Raw genomic sequence first — 19,544 nt, forward strand, 5'->3', positions numbered from 1 at the left:
ACACCAACACGACCAAACGAGACACATTATCATTTGACACACAACATCATCAAACGCAACACATTGCCTTGTGACACAAACCAACAACTAAACGAGACACATTACAATGTGACACATATTAACACCAACAAACGACACATTACCGTGTGACACATACAAACAGACCAAACGGGACACACACAACAATATCACCAAATGAGACATTACCATATGACACATTCCAATACCACGAAAGGAGACATTTTCATGTGACACACACAACACTACAAACGAGACAGATTACCATGTGTCACACACGAACACCACCAAACGACATTACCATGTGACGCACAAGTTTATAATAAACATCACATTATCATTTGACACACACTGATACTTCCAAACGAGACACATTACCATTTGACACAAACCAACATCACCAAACGAAACACATTACCATGTGTCTCACATCATCACAACCAAACGAGACACTTTGCCATGTGAGTAGGGAGATTTACACCAACGGCGATGACCCCGCCTGGAACATCTGTGTCAAACAGGTGTTCCAGGTGGGGAGGATGACATCGCCGTTGTCTCGGGGGTACCGCAATCATCACCGGGGGGGGGGGGGGGGGGAGGGGGGACGTAGTTGGCGCGCGGGTCATTTTCGCTCCGCCCGTGAGTTTTTTCTGGAGTTAAAGTGCGTGGAAAAGGTGAAGAGATGTAGGGTAATTATTTTTTTGCAGGGAAATTCCTGCGCGGGCCCTAAGCCTCTGGCTGGCTACTAAGTGTTGCTTGTTTCTGTTTTACTTGGGCAGAGTATGAGTATTTATGACTCGTATGGTCGTTTCAGTAAGATTTTGCAATATGTGTTTAACAACTTCTGCTCTGTGGAATCTAAGTTGAAATCTTGATGGGTTTGTAACTGTGCACTGTGTTAGATAATGTTCCAGTGGACTGTCGGGCATTTCTCCACAGTGCTGACATTTCCTCTCATCTTCCGGAGCCTGTAAGCCTATTTCCCATGCACATGGCTATCAAAGCCTGATGCGATGTAAGTGAACTTCTGTTGCTCTTCTGCTCCCTTTCATCAAACTAAGTGGTTCGTAGTTGATTGAATTCTTGTACCAACCTGCAGATCCTGATGTTGAAACTGCTGTCTTGTGGTCACTGTACATCTTTTGCATTGCTCTGTTTCTAATTACTTTCTTAATCTGTGATAGACTCTGTGGTATGTAACTGTCTACATTTCTTCACTTAGTTGTAAGTTTTGCAGCTTCGTCTGCAATGTCATTTCCTATTATTCCCACATGACTTGGCACCTAGTTGATAAGTACCCGTCGGCCTTGACGATTTGGGTGTTTGCATTAATGATATGACATTTGTGATCCGATGTATGTTATCATATATGTGTTCTTGTTGCAAGGTTTCATTGGCGGTTCTCGAATCTGTATGTATGATAACATGTTGTCGGTGTTCAGCAAGAGCATGTTCCAAAGCCTTTTAAATGGCTAGCATCTCTGTTTGTAACGTCGAACACCCATTTGAAAGTCTTCAACTATTTACAGAGTTTCCTGCTTTAAATGCAGCTCCGGTTTCTTGTCCCTGCTGGTCTACTGATCCATCTGTGAGGTAAGTGAAACTGTCGGATGCCAAGTTTGCTTCTAAATGCATCTGTGCAATGTTACGTAGCAGATGAGGATTTGTCTAGTTCTTTTTTCCTTCAAGAACCATAATCGTAAAGTCTGCTGGCGGAGATTCCCAAGGGGATTACAGGTGTATGAGTTGAAAGATATATGTAAATGTGATAGAGAGAGTAAGAAAAGAGTACATGTTTTGTTACAATAGGAAGAGTGAATGACAATCCAGTATGGGAAAGGAGAGTGTGAACATGTGTGTGTGTGTGTGTACTCACCTAGTTGTACTCACCTAGTTGTGCTTGCGGGGGGTTGAACTCTGGCTCTTTGGTCCCGCCTCTCAACCGTCAATCAACAGGTGTACAGATTCCTCCCAGCAAACACAAATCATCTACACAACGTTCGCCTATCTCTTCCCATAGGTGTGGGAATGATTTGCATTGAGAATGGTGCAGGAGAGCCTTTGAGAAACTTTTACTCAAAAAATCCAAACACAAAGGTTTAATTATAAATTGTTTTTCTACAATTATTTTCTTCCAAATGTAAAACAAATAGTTTTTACATGTTTAAATATAAAATTTATGGTGTTTTTTTTGTAAAATTCATTAATAAATTGTGAATGATATATATTGGCTGAGTGAAACCTTTAAAATCCATTTAGTTATAATATGAACAGAAAAAAGTAGTTTTCCAAATTTTCTAAAAATCGCTCTTTTTAACACAATTTGACTCCTTATGCATTCCACTAAACACTAATATCATGTTTAAATATATAATTTATGTATTATTCCCTAAGGTAATTTATATAAATTATAAAAGTTGCTGGAAAGTGGTGAGAAAGAATCTGAAAACGTTTTGTTGTCTTATATTGGCGTGTTCTTATTAACTAGAGTGAGTAAGAGTGAGCGAGAGTGGGTAAGAGTGAGTAAGAGTGACTGAAGGTGAGTGAGAGTGCCAGAGAGTGTGTAAGAGTGACTGAGAGTGAGTAAGAGTGACAGAGTGAGTAAGAGTGAGAGTAAGGGTGACAGAATGAGTAAGAGTGAGAGTAAAGTGATTGAGAGTAAGGGTGAGTATGAGAGTAAGAGTGATTGAGAGTTAGAGTGAGAGTAAGAGTGATTGAGAGTTAGTGAGAGTAAGAGTGATTGAGAGTAAGAGTGATTGAGAGTAAGAGTGATTGAGAGTAAGAGTGAATGGGAGTAAGAGTGATTGGGAGTAAGAGTGATTGGGAGTAGGAGTTAGAGTGAGAGTAGGAGTAAGAATGAGAATAAGAGTGATTGAGAGTAAGAGTGAGTAAGAGTAAGAATGAGAGTAAGAGTGATTGAGAGTATGAGTGATTGAGAGTAAGAGTGATTGAGAGTAAGAGTGATTGAGAGTAAGAGTGATTGGGAGTAAGAGTGATTGGGAGTAAGAGTGAGAGTAAGAATGAGAATAAGAGTGATTGAGAGTACGAGTGATTGGGAGTAAGAGTAAGAGTAAGAATGAGAGTAGGAGTGATTGAGAGTAGGAGTGATTGGGAGTAGGAGTGATTGGGAGTAAGAGTGATTGAGAGTAAGAGTAATTGAGAGTAAGAGTATGAGAGTAAGAGTGAGAGAGTGAGTATGAATGGGTAAGGGTGACTGAGAGTGAGTAAGAGTGACAGAGTAAGAATGACAGAGTAAGAGTGATAGAGAGTAAGAGTGACAGAGAGTAAGAGTGACAGAGAGTAAGAGTGACAGAGAGTAAGAGTGACAGAGAGTAAGAGTGACAGAGTAAGAGTGACAGAGAGTAAGAGTGACAGAGAGTAAGAGTGAGTATGAGAGTGAGTAAGGATGACTGAGAGAAAGAGTGAGTAATAGTGCGTAAGAGTGATTGAGAGTTAGAGTGAGAGTAAGAGTGATTGAGAGTTAGTGAGAGTAAGAGTGATTGAGAGTAAGAGTGATTGAGAGTAAAAGTGATTGAGAGTAAGAGTGATTGAGAGTAAGAGTGATTGGGAGTAAGAGTGATTGAGAGTAAGAGTGATTGGGAGTAAGAGTGATTGGGAGTAGGAGTAAGAATGAGAATAAGAGTGATTGAGAGTAAGAGTAAGAATGAGAGTAAGAGTGATTGAGAGTAAGAGTGATTGAGAGTAAGAGTGATTGAGAGTAAGAGTGATTGAGAGTAAGAGTGATTGGGAGTAAGAGTGATTGAGAGTAAGAGTGATTGGGAGTAGGAGTAAGAATGAGAATAAGAGTGATTGAGAGTAAGAGTGAGTAAGAGTAAGAATGAGAGTAAGAGTGATTGAGAGTAGGAGTGATTGAGAGTAAGAGTGATTGGGAGTAAGAGTGATTGGGAGTAAGAGTGAGAGTAAGAGTAAGAATGAGAATAAGAGTGATTGAGAGTAAGAGTGATTGGGAGTAGGAGTAAGAGTAAGAATGAGAGTAAGAGTGATTGAGAGTAAGAGTGATTGAGAGTAAGAGTGATTGGGAGTAAGAGTGATTGGGAGTAAGAGTAAGAGTGAGAGTAAGAGTAAGAATGAGAATAAGAGTGATTGAGAGTAGGAGTGATTGGGAGTAGGAGTGATTGGGAGTAAGAGTGATTGAGAGTAAGAGTAATTGAGAGTAAGAGTAATTGAGAGTAAGAGTATGAGAGTAAGAGAGAGAGTGAGTATGAATGGGTAAGGGTGACTGAGAGTGAGTAAGAATGACAGTGTAAGAGTGACAGAGAGTAAGAGTGACAGAGAGTAAGAGTGACAGAGAGTAAGAGTGACAGAGAGTAAGAGTGACAGAGAGTAAGAGTGACAGAGAGTAAGAGTGACAGAGAGTAAGAGTGACAGAGAGTAAGAGTGACAGAGAGTAAGAGTGACAGAGTAAGAGTGACAGAGTGTAAGAGTGACAGAGTAAGAGTGACAGAGTAAGAGTGACAGAGAGTAAGAGTGACAGAGAGTAAGAGTGACAGAGAGTAAGAGTGACAGAGTAAGAGTGACAGAGTAAGAGTGACAGAGTAAGAGAGTGAGAGTGATTATGAGAGAGTTAAGAGTGTGAGGTGTGAGAGAGTAGCAGGCCAGGGAGGCAGGATGTGTGGTCACAGGCGAGGCCTAGGCCTCGTGATCTCTAATGTTGGTTTTTATATATATGTTGGATTTTTTGTCCTGTTTCAAATTATAATTATTTAGCAGGAATGTAATAAGATATTGCACAGTATTAATGTGACAATAATATATGCAATATTTCCTTGATAATCAAACTTGTTGTTCAAAGATAATATACAATCTTTGAAGGAAACATTTTGAGAGCGCGAGCTGGAAACACTGGGCTGGTGGGTGAGAGAGACATATGGTTAGTTGTTCTCAGACCTTCAGTGGTGAAGGGTGTGTCCCAGCTGGCCGCCACCAGCCGCCACCCGCCGCCCACCACCAGCCGCCACCCGCCACCCACCACCAGCCGCCACCAGCCGCCACCAGCCGCCACTCGCCACCACCCACCACCAGCCGCCACCAGCCGCCACCAGCCGCCACCCGCCACCACCCACCACCAGCCGCCAACCACCACCAGCCACCACCCACCACCAGCCACCACCCACCACCAGCCGCCACCCACCACCAGCCGCCACCCGCCGCCACCCGCCACCAGCCGCCACCCGCCGCCACCCGCCACCCACCACCCGCCGCCCACCACCAGCCGCCACCCGCCACCACCCACCACCAGCCGCCACCCACCACCAGCCGCCACCAGCCGCCACCCACCACCAGCCGCCACCCGCCACCACCCACCACCAGCCGCCACCCGCCGCCACCCGCCACCCACCACCCGCCGCCACCCGCCGCCACCCGCCACCCACCACCAGCCGCCACCCGCCACCCACCACCAGCCGCCACCCGCCACCACCCACCACCAGCCGCCACCCACCACCAGCCGCCACCAGCCGCTACCCACCACCAGCCGCCACCCGCCACCACCCACCACCAGCCGCCACCCGCCGCCACCCGCCACCCACCACCCGCCGCCACCCGCCGCCACCCGCCACCCACCACCAGCCGCCACCCGCCGCCACCCGCCACCCACCACCAGCCGCCACCCGCCACCACCCACCACCAGCCGCCACCCGCCACCACCCACCACCAGCCGCCACCCGCCACCACCCACCACCAGCCGCCACCCGCCACCACCTACCACCAGCCGCCACCCGCCACCACCCACCACCAGCCGCCACCCGCCACCACCCACCACCAGCCGCCACCCGCCACCACCCACCACCAGCCGCCACCCGCCACCACCCACCACCAGCCGCCACCCGCCACCCGCCACCAGCCACCGCCACCCACCACCGCCACTCACCACCCGCCGCCACCACCCACCACCCGCCGCCGCCACCCGCCCCCCACCACCAGCCGCCACCCGCCACCACCCACCACCAGCCGCCACCACCCACCACCAGCCGCCACCCGCCACCACCCGCCACCACCCGCCACCACCCGCCACCCGCCACCAGCCACCGCCACCCCCACCGCCACTCACCACCCGCCGCCACCACCCACCACCAGCCGCCACCAGCCACCGCCACCCACCACCGCCACGCGCCGCCACCACCCACCACCACCACCCACCACCACCAGCCGCCGCCGGCACCACCACCACCACCCACCACCACCGCCGCCACCACCCATCACCGCCGCCGCCACCACCACCCACCACCGCCGCCGCCGCCACCACCCATCACCGCCGCCGCCGCCACCACCCACCACCGCCGCCGCCGCCACCACCCATCACCGCCGCCGCCGCCACCACCCACCACCAGCCGCTACCCGCCACCACCAGCCGCCACCCGCCACCACCCACCACCACCCGCCACCCGCCACCACCTACCACCAGCCGCCACCCGCCACCACCAGCCGCCACCACCCACCACCAGCCGCCACCCGCCACCACCCGCCACCAGCCGCCACCAGCCACCGCCACCCACCACCGCCACTCACCACCCGCCGCCACCACCCACCACCAGCCGCCACCAGCCACCGCCACCCACCACCGCCACCCGCCACCGCCACCCACCACCGCCACCCGCCGCCACCACCCACCACCACCACCACCACCACCAGCCGCCGCCGCCACCACCACCCACCACCGCCGCCGCCACCACCACCCACCACCACCGCCGCCGCCACCACCCATCACCGCCGCCGCCACCACCACCCACCACCACCGCCGCCGCCACCACCCATCACCGCCGCCGCCGCCACCACCCACCACCAGCCGCCACCCGCCACCACCCACCACCAGCCGCCACCCGCCACCAGCCACCGCCACCCACCACCGCCACTCACCACCCGCCGCCACCACCCGCCGCCACCCGCCACCCACCACCAGCCGCCACCACCCACCACCAGCCGGCACCACCCACCACCAGCCGCCACCCGCCACCACCCGCCACCAGCCGCCACCCGCAACCAGCCACCACCCGCAACCAGCCACCGCCACTCACCACCCGCCGCCACCAGCCGCCACCACCCACCACCAGCCGCCACCCGCCACCAGCCACCGCCACCCACCACCGCCACTCACCACCCGCCACCAGCCACCCACCACCGCCACCCGCCGCCGCCACCACCCACCACCACCAGCCGCCGCCGCCACCACCACCCACCACCACCACCGCCGCCACCACCCATCACCGCCGCCGCCACCACCACCCACCACCACCGCCGCCGCCACCACCCATCACCGCCGCCGCCGCCACCACCCACCACCACCGCCGGCGCCACCACCCATCACCGCCGCCGCCACCCACCACCAGCCGCCACCCGCCACCACCCACCACCACCCGCCACCACCCACCGCCAGCCGCCACCACCCACCGCCAGCCGCCACCAGCCCCCCCCACCGCCGATCGTCACCACCCACCACAGCCGCCGCCGCCCGCCACCGCCCGCCACCGCCCGCCACCGCCCGCCACCGCCCGCCACCACCCACCACCACCAGCCGCCGCCGCCACCACCACCCACCACCACCGCCGCCACCACCCACCACCGCCAGCCGCCACCACTCATCACAGACGCCACCACCGCCAGACACAGCCGCCAGTGTCCGCCATCGACGCCACTGTCCGCCACCGCCGCCACTGTCCGCCACCGCCGTCACTGTCCGCCACCGCCGCCACTGTCCGCCACCGCCACCACTGCCTGCCACCGCCACCACTGTCCGCCCGCCGCCACCACTGTCCGCCCACCGCCACCACTGTCCGCCCGCCGCCACCACTGTCCGCCCGCCGCCTCCACTGTCCGCCCGCCGCCGCCACTGTTCGCCCGCCGCCGCCACTGTCCGCCCGCCGCCGCCACTGTCCGCCCGCCGCCGCCACTGTCCGCCCGCCGCCGCCACTGTCCGCCCGCCGCCGCCACTGTCCGCCCGCCGCCACTGTCCACCACCGCCGCCAAAGCCGCCACGGTCCGCCCGCCGCCACTATCCGCCACAGCCACCACTGTCCGCCCGCCGCCACTGTCCGCCCGCCGCCACTGTCCGCCCGCCGCCACTATCCGCCACCGCCGCCACTGTCCGCCCGACGCCACTGTCCGCCCGCCGCCACTATCCGCCACCGCCGCCACTGTCCGCCCGCTTCCACTATCCGCCACCGCCACCACTGTCCGCCACCGCCACCACTGTCTGCCACCGCCACCACTGTCTGCCACCGCCACCACTGTCTGCCGCCGCCACCACTGTCCGCCCGCCGCCACCACTGTCCGCCCGCCGCCACCACTGTCCGCCCGCCGCCACCACTGTCCGCCCGCCGCCACCACTGTCCGCCCGCCGCCACCACTGTCCGCCCGCCGCCACCACTGTCCGCCCGCCGCCTCCACTGTACGCCCGCCGCCACCACTGTCCGCCCGCCGCCACCACTGTCCGCCCGCCGCCGCCACTGTCCGCCCGCCGCCGCCACTGTCCGCCCGCCGCCGCCACTGTCCGCCCGCCGCCGCCACTGTCCGCCCGCCGCCACTGTCCACCACCGCCGCCGCCACTGTCCACCACCGCCGCCAAAGCCGCCACGGTCCGCCCGCCGCCACTATCCGCCACAGCCGCCACTATCCGCCACCGCCGCCACTGTCCGCCGCCGCCACTATCCGCCACCGCCGCCACTGTCCGCCCGCCGCCACTATCCGCCACCGCCGCCACTGTCCGCCCGCCGCCACTGTCCGCCCGCCGCCGCCACTGTCCGCCCGCCGCCACTGTCCGCCCGCCGCCACTATCCGCCACCGCCGCCACTGTCCGCCACAGCCGCCACTCTCCGCCGTACAGCCTCCCCTCTCTCCGTTAGTAAATAATTATAATTGTTAGTAAATAATAAAAGAAATATAAATTATTAGATTTTTTTTACCCTTCAATTGGTTTTAATATTTAAATTGAAAATAATAATATAATATAAAATATAATAAAAATAATATAATATAAAATATAATTTAATTTCAAGAAATTTAACTTTAAACACAAAGAAGTGAAAAGGGTTCAGATTATTGGCTCATTCCTTTCATAAGAGATTCATATTGGTATATGAATGGATTATGAATGACTCATGTTAGGAGTGTAAAGTTGCCACAACATCTCAAATTAGTGTTAGATACATATGTCTTGGTTATAAGTTTTGGAAACCTATTTAAGTCCACACACAATATCGTATCTGATACGATAAAACAAACGTTTCCAATACTTTCAAATACTTTCCAGATATGTTGTGGCAACCTAAAATTGTTTGCTGGGCTGAGCCTATTGGGCTCTATCATATCTACACTTGAAACTGTGTATGGAGTCAGCCTCCACCACATCACTTCCTAATGCATTCCATTTGTCAACCACTCTGACACTAAAAAAGTTCTTTCTAATATCTCTGTGGCTCATTTGGGCGCTCAGTTTCCACCTGTGTCCCCTTGTGCGTGTGCCCCTTGTGTTAAATAGCCTGTCTTTATCTACCCTATCAATTCCCTTGAGAATCTTGAATGTGGTGATCATGTCCCCCCTAACTCTTCTGTAGGAGACAGGTCTGGCGTGATATCAACTCCCAAGTCTTTTTCTTTCTCTGACTCCTGAAGAATTTCCTCTCCCAGATAATACCTTGTATTTGGCCTCCTGCTCCCTGCACCTATCTTCATTATATTACATTTGGTTGAGTTAAACTCTAACAACCACTTGTTCGACCATTCCTGCAGTTTGTCTAGATCTTCTTGAAGCCTCAAACAGTCCTCTTCTGTCTTAATCCTTCTCATAATTTTGGCATCGTCCGCAAACATTGAGAGAATGAATCTATACCCTCCGGGAGATCATTTACATATATCAGAAACAAGATAGGACCGAGTACAGAGCCCTGTGGGACTCCACAGGTTACTTCACGCCAATCGGAGGTCTCACCCCTCACCGTAACTCTCTGCTTCCTATTGCTTAGGTACTCCCTTATCCACTGGAGCACCTTACCAGCTACACCTGCCTGTCTCTCCAGCTTATGTACCAGCCTCTTATGTGGTACTGTGTCAGAGGCTTTCCGACAATCCAAGAAAATGCAGTCCGCCCAGCCCTCTCTTTCTTGCTTAATCTGTGTTACCTGGTCATAGAATTCTATTAAGCCTGTCAGGAAAGATTTACCCTCCCTGAACCCATGTTGTCGATTTGTCACGAAGTCCATTCTCTCCAGATGTGCTACCAGGTTTTTTCTCACGATCTTCTCCATCACCTTGCATGGTATACAAGTTAAGGACACCGGCCTGTAGTTCAGTGCCCTTTTTGTATATTGGGACCACATTCGCCGTCTTCCATATTTCTGGTAGGTCTCCCGTCTCCAGTGACCTACTATACACTATGGAGAGTGGCAAGCAAAGTGCCTCTGCACACTCTTTCAGTACCCCATGGCGAGATCCAGTCTGGACCAACAGCCTTTCTAGCATCCAGGGCCAGCAGGTGTCTCTTGACCTCCTCTCTCGTAATTTCAAACTCTTCCAAGGCCGCCTAGTTTACTTCCCTTTCTCCTAGCACAGTGACCTCACCTTGTTCTGTTGTGAAGACCTCTTGGAACCTCTTGTTGAGTTCATCACACACCTCTTTGTCATTCTCTGTATACCTGTCCTCGCCTGTTCTAAGTTTCACTACCTGTTCTTTCACTGTTGTTTTCCTTCTGATGTGACTGTGGAGTAGCTTTGGTTCGGTCTTGGCTTTGTTTGCTATATCATTTTCATAACTTTTCTCTGCTTCTCTTCTTACCCTGACTTACTCATTCCTGGTTCTCTGGTATCTCTCTCTGCTTTCTGGTGTTCTGTTATTCCGGAAGTTCCTCCACGCCCTTTTGTTCAGTACCTTTGCTTCCATACATGCCCTATTATACCATGGATTCTTCTTTTGCTTCTCGGATTTTTCCTTTTGGGCCGGGATGTATCTGCTTACTGCCTCCTGACACTTTTGGGTGACATAGTCCATCATATCTTGTACAGACTTAGCTCTGAGGTCTGTGTCCCAAGGTATTTCCCTTAGGAAGCTTCTCATCTCCTCATAGTTTCCCTTTCGGTATGCCAGCCTTTTGTTTCCTAGTTCTTTTTTGGGGGGGGGTAATTCCTAGCTCTACCAGGTACTCAAAGTTCAATACACTGTGATCACTCATTCCCAAGGGCGCTTCCATCTTGACTTCCCTTATATCCCACTCATTTAGGGTAAATATCAGATCAAGCATTGCTGGTTCATCCTCTCCTCTCATTCTTGTTGCATCCTTGATGAGCGCGCGCGCGCGTGTGTGTGTGTGTGTGTGTGTGTGTGTGTGTGTTTACTAGTTGTGTTTTTACGGGGGTTGAGCTTTGCTCTTTCGGCCCGCCTCTCAACTGTCAATCAACTGTTTACTAACTACTTTTTTTTTTTTTCCACACCACACACACATACACCCCAGGAAGCAGCCCGTGACAGCTGACTAACTCCCAGGTACCTATTTACTGCTAGGTAACAGGGGCACTTAGGGTGAAAGAAACTTTGCCCATTTGTTTCTGCCTCGTGCGGGAATCGAACCCGCGCCACAGAATTACGAGTCCTGCGCGCTATCCACCAGGCTACGAGGCCCCTTGTGTGTGTGTTATTATAGACTGTGGGTTGGTTGGTGTTGTCTTCGTTGATCCTTCTCTACGGACAACCCAACCCACAACTCGGTAGAGTGCTTATACTAGGAGATCACCCTTGGCGCTTCTGGCTCTTGGAGAGGGGCTCAACGTCACACGTTTAGGGGATGCGGCTCCAACATTTAGCCTCGTTGTCACGTGCACACACCCACTCGAGCCGCTGTGACTCCCCACTCTCTCCCTAGGTGATATGATCTCCTCAATCCCCTTTTTGACTTACTAGTATTACCTTTTACCCTGTCCACAGCAGTGGTTCTTGGTTCTTTCTCTCTTCCTCTCTCCTTCTTTACTACCTCCTGGGAAGCCTCACTAGGACAAGGGCAAACACCAGCAAATTGTGACACATTTACTGAACAAAGCACATACACGGTACATACACACATATAATAATAATGAATCCTATACTCTATAATATCACAATCAGGTTGCACTCCAATACCATCAGAACTCTATTATCAGCTTATCAAGTGGTATCCTATCTCCTGGTTCACCACCTGATACTATTAACCTCCTCAAGTTGGTCAAGCCTACACACTGTTGCACCATCAACAAGATAACATATATATATAGAAAATCAGCATTTGAATGCAATAACATATACCAGTATAAATGTTCATTGATACTTCAGTATAAAAAAACTCCTTGACATAAGGATGCCAACAGTCACTCACCTCTCACTGCGTCTTGCACGCTACTGACAACCAAACACTATCAACTCCCTATAAGTAATCCACCAGAACTTCCCCCTTCCACCTCTGGAAGTTCACAACCCTAATATCCTTAGGTTCTTCCGGGCTTCACTACCAGGATCCTCTGCAGCTCCTCCAGGCTGCTATCATGAAGTTTCCTTGTGCAACTACGGTGCTTCACCCTTCTGTTAGGTTCTTCCACAGCTCTCTTGGCTGCTACACCACCTCTACAGAAGCACGTGACACTCCTCTTCACTGCTGCTTCTCCTCACAGCTCGAGGTCCTCTGCTCCACTACCTTTGGAGTCTCATCAATTACTTCATCTGCTGGCTTCGAAGTTCTCAGCAACTTCTTCCCCAAAGACAAACCTGCAACCCATCGACGTTCCAATAAAATGTTCCCCTTAACACATAAACAAAAATAACCACACAATATGCTTGCCTCAAACCTCTATCTGTTCTCTACATACAGTGAGAGTGGACTCCCCCGTTTTGGGCGGGTCCATACTCCACCTCGCCTGCGGCGGTCCTCACTCACTGGGAGGGTCTTCCTCCATCCGGAGCCGGGCTCCCTCAGTCGTCGGTCAGAGCTCAGAGGGGACGGACGTCGCTCCGTGCTCCTCCCTCTTCACTCTACTATTTCAGGCTTTCTGCCTTATTAAAACATGTCTAACCTATAAATAAACATTGCTACTGTCGCTGGGCACACGACCAACTACAAACAATCACTATGAGCTGGCGTTTATCGTGCTTACCACAGATTAATTGGTCGAGGGCGCTTTCCCTCTGACGGCGTCTGGTCAGGGCGCTCCACACAGCACACAATATTGCTTCTGGGCGATTTAATATCTCCTCGTCGACCAGGACTTGAGACCACAACGTTCCCAGCTCGATTCCACAGCTGGTACGTCTACACACTTCTCTTCTCTTCGAGATATATCACTAGGGGTTCCCTTCTGACGGGAGCTCAAACGGAGCGCGGCTTCCCCCTGCGATGTCTGGCACTCAAGTGAGGTCAAGGTCCTCCGGAAGCGAGCCTCACGCCTCCAGCAAAATGTCCACATCTCCTAGCCAGTCATTTATCTATTTTCTTCTGCATTGCCCATAATCTCAAACTGTTTTACATATCCAACAAGCCAATTTTCATATGGGTTATCACCTCAATATTTGCTAGACCTTCTAGTTAGGTCAGGCTTGCTGAATAACTCTCAAGAAGGGAGACTCGTTTCTCCTGCAGGCTGAGATCATAACACTCCCCTCCCCTTATTTTTGAGAGTTATTCCAGTGGCAAAGCTCAGGATAATACATCCGCCACCACACTGTCTCGTTCTTCCCCCCCATATACTCTCTTAGGAGTCTACAATTAATTCGTTGCACCTTGCAACATCTGGCTCACAACTCTCCAGAAATATGATCTTCTCACAAACGATTTGACTTCTCTGGCGCCTCTTGGCTAGGCTGTCCTCTTTGGACGCCTGCACTCCATTGGTCCACTCTACTTACTGTCTCCACCCTCCGTTTCCTCGTCTTCTTCTCTTCTCGTCCAGAGTCAGACATCTACTGTCTGTATCTCCTCTGTCGTCTTCATACTTCCATCTACTGCCGTTATACTTTCGTCTCCTGTCATCATACTTCACTTCCTCGTCTTCACTGACGATCCTCCCTTTTGTCTCCTCATTTATCCAAGATCTCATCCTGTCTGACTTCCATCGAGTCCTCGGCTTTCTTCTATCCCTCCATGCTTGCATCATCATCCTCTTCCCCCACTTTTCACTTCTATACCACTCCATTTCTTCTCCTTCAACTCTTCTTCGTTCCCTAAAAGTTTCTTCGAGCTCTGTACTACAACCAATAGCACTCGCCTGTACATGTCGCTTTACCTCTCCTTGTGTGCTCGTAAGCACCTCGCCACACATACTGTCTCTTCTCCTTTCATTTTCTCGGCTATTACTCTTCTTCATTATTTCTCCTTCACGTTTCCTGTGGAACATGTCAACTCTTGACATCTCAAACAACTTAACTGCACTATCCCTATGCCTCTGTGCTCGTGGACAACGTGACGCTCTACTCCCGTCCTCAGCATGTCCACATCTTCCCTCATTCCTACTCAGCACAGTTGCATTCACCTTCCGACTTTTAATTTCAGCAGTCTGGGCTCTCTTCAGGTCAACTCCCTTCACAGTATTCTTCTTCGGCTGGGCCATCTTCACTTTCGACCTCACCGAGACTTCATTTTCCTGGGCTGGACCTTCATCAAACAGCCATGCTATATCTACATCGATATCTTCTACCGGCTGAATCGACACTGTCTCATCTTCTTCAGCGTCTTCCTTGTCGGCCACCTCTGTTTTCATCACTACCGAGACAGGGTTTTCAATGGCTTGGCGGTCTCCTGACTCATCTCCTCGGATGTCAGTCAGGTTCACACTCTCAGGTGTCCCACACGTGCCGTGGCCTTCTGGGCACTCCTCTGGCACAGTCTCTGCCATGACTCTCGGCAACACCTTTGTCCCGCACAAGTCATTCCCCAGGATCACTTGGACTCCTGGAACAGGTATGTCAGGGCACACTCCCAACATCACCTCTGCCGACACATATTCCGACCTTAGCTGGACAGTACAAACGGGCATGTCACTCTCAGACAATAACCCATATACTCTCATCTTACTCCTGCCAGCTAACCGTCGATCATTCCCAATCAGGCTTCTCGCAATCAAGCTCTGATTAGCTCCGGTATCTCTTAAGATACCAACTTCTACCTCAGGTTGGCCTCCTATACTGATCCAACCTTTGCTCATGAACGGCCTATACCTCTCGTTCACTAAGTTCGCTCTCTGTGGTTTGTCTCGGAACACATTAGTATATTTACCTCGGGGGTCACACATGGCCAGGGTCACAACTCTCTTGCCCTGCCGACAATCTCGCATCACGTGACCCAATCCGTTACAATTGTAACATCTCATCTGGGAAAAGTCTCTTCTATATGTACCAAAGCGGCTCTGACTTTGTCCACTCACATGAGAGTTCCTCGGGCCAGACGTACTACTCGTACTCTGTGGAGCTTTACTGGATTCTTGATTCCCTGGATCACGATTAGTTTCTCGTTTAGCTCCTCCATCCTCACTTTCAGACGAAGTGCGCGACCTACTCTTCTGAGTTTTAGGGTATTTACTTTTATCTGCCCATTTATCAAAATTTTTCTCACCCCAGACTCTTCTGGGTCTTTCATAATTTCTTCCTCCCCAGACTCCATTGGATCTGCCATTGCTGCGTCTCGCCTCGCTTCTCACTCTGTTCTCCCTCAAGCTCTTGTATGCTTCAGTAATCATATCCGCCCTATCTGCGGCATCTTTCACCTCCATTATCCCTGCTTCTTGGATCTTGAACTTTGTTTCGGGATGCATCATCTCCAAGAACTTTTCCATGACCATCAGTTGCTTCAGGTCAGCGTAAGATCCAACTCCAGCAGCCTCAATCCACTTCTGGAATCGTCTTTCCAGATCTCTTGCTGTCTCAGCAAACGTACATGCTCCAACTTTGCTCATCTCTCTGAAGCGCTTTCTATAAGCTTCTGGGGTTAACTGAAACGAGCGCAATATGCTGCTCTTTACTGTGGCGTAATCCTGGCACTCTTCCAGTGACAATTGGGTGTATGCCTCCCTGGCTGCACCGGTCAATCTTAACTGGACCAGCTGGGCCCATTCCTCCTGTGGCCACTCCTTGATACTGGCTACTTTCTCAAAATGCTCGAAGAAGCTCTCTGCCTCTTCGGGCACAAACAAGGGAATGTCCTTCTCCCTAACCCTAACATCTGGTGGGTGTGATACCTGGGTGGTGCTCTCTGGCAACCCATGTTCAATCCTTTGCTCAGCCAAGGTTCTGTTCGCTTCTATCTGCATTTGTTTTGTTCTCTCTTTTTCTTTTTCGACCTCTAGTCTTGCTTTCTCTTTTTCTTTCTCTTGTTCCAACTCCAGTTCCCTTACTCTGGTTTTCTCTTTTTCTACTTCCAGTTTGGTTTTCTCTTTTTCTACTTCCAGTCTGGTTTTCTCTTTTTCCTTCTCGGCTTCATTTTTCATCTGGAGTTCTAATTTCATCTTTTCCAGCTGGAACTGTCTCTCCTTGTCCTCACGCTGCATCTGGAGCTCTAACTGGAATCTCTCCAAGCTCCTATTCCGGCTACTCCTGCTACTGCGGCTACTCTTGCTGCTCCTACTCGATCCCTGGGATCTCACGTCATCCTGCCCATCATCCTCCTTTCTACTTTCAGCTCCTTTCTGGGCTCCTTGTTCTGCCGCTTCATTTTTGGCTCTTAACTGCCTCAGGATCTCATCCTTCATCCCAGCTACTTTAGATGCTTTCAACCTGATGCCACATTTTTCTGCTATTTGTTTCAATTGATCCCTCGTGCAACCTTCTAAATCCTCAGGCTTGCCCGACTCCACAAACGCTTGCACCTTATCCATCTTGTCCTGTGAGTCTTCCCAAGAGAGAGAATATACACCTGCGGTCACACAGTTTATCTCAGCAGGGGTGTACAAATCCACTTTTGGACAGGGTGTGGGTGTGTCAGTTCACTCTCCCGGACAGGCCCCCAATTTATTATAGACTGTGGGTTGGTTGGTGTTGTCTTCGTTGATCCTTCTCTACGGACAACCCAACCCACAACTCGGTAGAGTGCTTATACTAGGAGATCACCCTTGGCGCTTCTGGCTCTTGGAGAGGGGCTCAACGTCACACGTTTAGGGGATGCGGCTCCAACATTTAGCCTCGTTGTCACGTGCACACACCCACTCGAGCCGCTGTGACTCCCCACTCTCTCCCTAGGTGATATGATCTCCTCAATCCCCTTTTTGACTTACTAGTATTACCTTTTACCCTGTCCACAGCAGTGGTTCTTGGTTCTTTCTCTCTTCCTCTCTCCTTCTTTACTACCTCCTGGGAAGCCTCACTAGGACAAGGGCAAACACCAGCAAATTGTGACACATTTACTGAACAAAGCACATACACGGTACATACACACATATAATAATAATGAATCCTATACTCTATAATATCACAATCAGGTTGCACTCCAATACCATCAGAACTCTATTATCAGCTTATCAAGTGGTATCCTATCTCCTGGTTCACCACCTGATACTATTAACCTCCTCAAGTTGGTCAAGCCTACACACTGTTGCACCATCAACAAGATAACATATATATATAGAAAATCAGCATTTGAATGCAATAACATATACCAGTATAAATGTTCATTGATACTTCAGTATAAAAAAACTCCTTGACATAAGGATGCCAACAGTCACTCACCTCTCACTGCGTCTTGCACGCTACTGACAACCAAACACTATCAACTCCCTATAAGTAATCCACCAGAACTTCCCCCTTCCACCTCTGGAAGTTCACAACCCTAATATCCTTAGGTTCTTCCGGGCTTCACTACCAGGATCCTCTGCAGCTCCTCCAGGCTGCTATCATGAAGTTTCCTTGTGCAACTACGGTGCTTCACCCTTCTGTTAGGTTCTTCCACAGCTCTCTTGGCTGCTACACCACCTCTACAGAAGCACGTGACACTCCTCTTCACTGCTGCTTCTCCTCACAGCTCGAGGTCCTCTGCTCCACTACCTTTGGAGTCTCATCAATTACTTCATCTGCTGGCTTCGAAGTTCTCAGCAACTTCTTCCCCAAAGACAAACCTGCAACCCATCGACGTTCCAATAAAATGTTCCCCTTAACACATAAACAAAAATAACCACACAATATGCTTGCCTCAAACCTCTATCTGTTCTCTACATACAGTGAGAGTGGACTCCCCCGTTTTGGGCGGGTCCATACTCCACCTCGCCTGCGGCGGTCCTCACTCACTGGGAGGGTCTTCCTCCATCCGGAGCCGGGCTCCCTCAGTCGTCGGTCAGAGCTCAGAGGGGACGGACGTCGCTCCGTGCTCCTCCCTCTTCACTCTACTATTTCAGGCTTTCTGCCTTATTAAAACATGTCTAACCTATAAATAAACATTGCTACTGTCGCTGGGCACACGACCAACTACAAACAATCACTATGAGCTGGCGTTTATCGTGCTTACCACAGATTAATTGGTCGAGGGCGCTTTCCCTCTGACGGCGTCTGGTCAGGGCGCTCCACACAGCACACAATATTGCTTCTGGGCGATTTAATATCTCCTCGTCGACCAGGACTTGAGACCACAACGTTCCCAGCTCGATTCCACAGCTGGTACGTCTACACACTTCTCTTCTCTTCGAGATATATCACTAGGGGTTCCCTTCTGACGGGAGCTCAAACGGAGCGCGGCTTCCCCCTGCGATGTCTGGCACTCAAGTGAGGTCAAGGTCCTCCGGAAGCGAGCCTCACGCCTCCAGCAAAATGTCCACATCTCCTAGCCAGTCATTTATCTATTTTCTTCTGCATTGCCCATAATCTCAAACTGTTTTACATATCCAACAAGCCAATTTTCATATGGGTTATCACCTCAATATTTGCTAGACCTTCTAGTTAGGTCAGGCTTGCTGAATAACTCTCAAGAAGGGAGACTCGTTTCTCCTGCAGGCTGAGATCATAACAGTGTGTGTGTGTGTGTGTGTGTGTGTGTGTGTGTGTGTGTGTGTGTGTGTGTGTGTGTGTGTGTGTGTGTGTGTGTGTGTGTGTGTGTGTGTGTGTGTGTGTGTGTGTGTGTGTGTGTGTATGTGTATGTGTGTACTCACCTAGTTGTGTCTGCAGGATCGAGCATTGACTCTTGGATCCCGCCTAATGTGTGTGTGCAGATGAGTGTTGGCCAAACCCGTATGAAAAAGGAGAAGTGATTGGCTCCTCGCCCTTCCTCCATTCCTATGTGAGCGATGTCCAATCAACATCAAGCTCCTCCCCTGCTTTCCTAGAAGGTTGAAGCCCCGCCCTATGATATTTGTCATAATGTATTTAGCGTTGGAATGTGAAGTGTATAGGGAGAGATAGGAGCTTAGCTCTGAGGATTTATATCTTACACTAGCAGCATAAAGGAAGAGAGAGAACAGATAGGTATTTGAGGCAGTTAGAGAGAGAGAGAGAGAGAGTAGCGAAGGAAGGCACATCCTTCTCCGGTCAGAGTCGACTTGCTACTGAGTAGGTAAGGTAGTAATAGGACGTATAGGCATCATACGGC

At 51.2% G+C, this 19,544-nt stretch overlaps 1 protein-coding gene across 2 annotated transcripts; it reads right to left on the bottom strand.

The window, feature by feature from the left end:
- Positions 1–11,693: 11,693 nt before the first annotated feature.
- On the bottom strand, positions 11,694–18,961 carry LOC138354258 (uncharacterized). Of its 2 annotated transcripts, XM_069308168.1 has the most exons (3): positions 18,471–18,961; positions 13,144–18,084; positions 11,694–12,757 (listed from the first exon to the last, which is right to left on the bottom strand). In XM_069308168.1, the coding sequence occupies exon 2, from the start codon at positions 16,849–16,851 to the stop codon at positions 13,888–13,890; it is 2,964 nt and encodes a 987-aa protein (XP_069164269.1). In that variant the 5' UTR covers positions 16,852–18,084; positions 18,471–18,961; the 3' UTR covers positions 11,694–12,757; positions 13,144–13,887. The 2 variants fall into 2 exon arrangements, with proteins under 2 accessions (XP_069164269.1, XP_069164270.1); XM_069308169.1 differs by lacking the exon at positions 18,471–18,961 and having other exon boundaries at positions 13,144–18,462.
- Positions 18,962–19,544: the final 583 nt, after the last annotated feature.

This window comes from Procambarus clarkii, chromosome 62 (genome assembly GCF_040958095.1).
Source record: "Procambarus clarkii isolate CNS0578487 chromosome 62, FALCON_Pclarkii_2.0, whole genome shotgun sequence".
NCBI classification, from domain to species: Eukaryota; Metazoa; Arthropoda; class Malacostraca; order Decapoda; family Cambaridae; genus Procambarus; species Procambarus clarkii.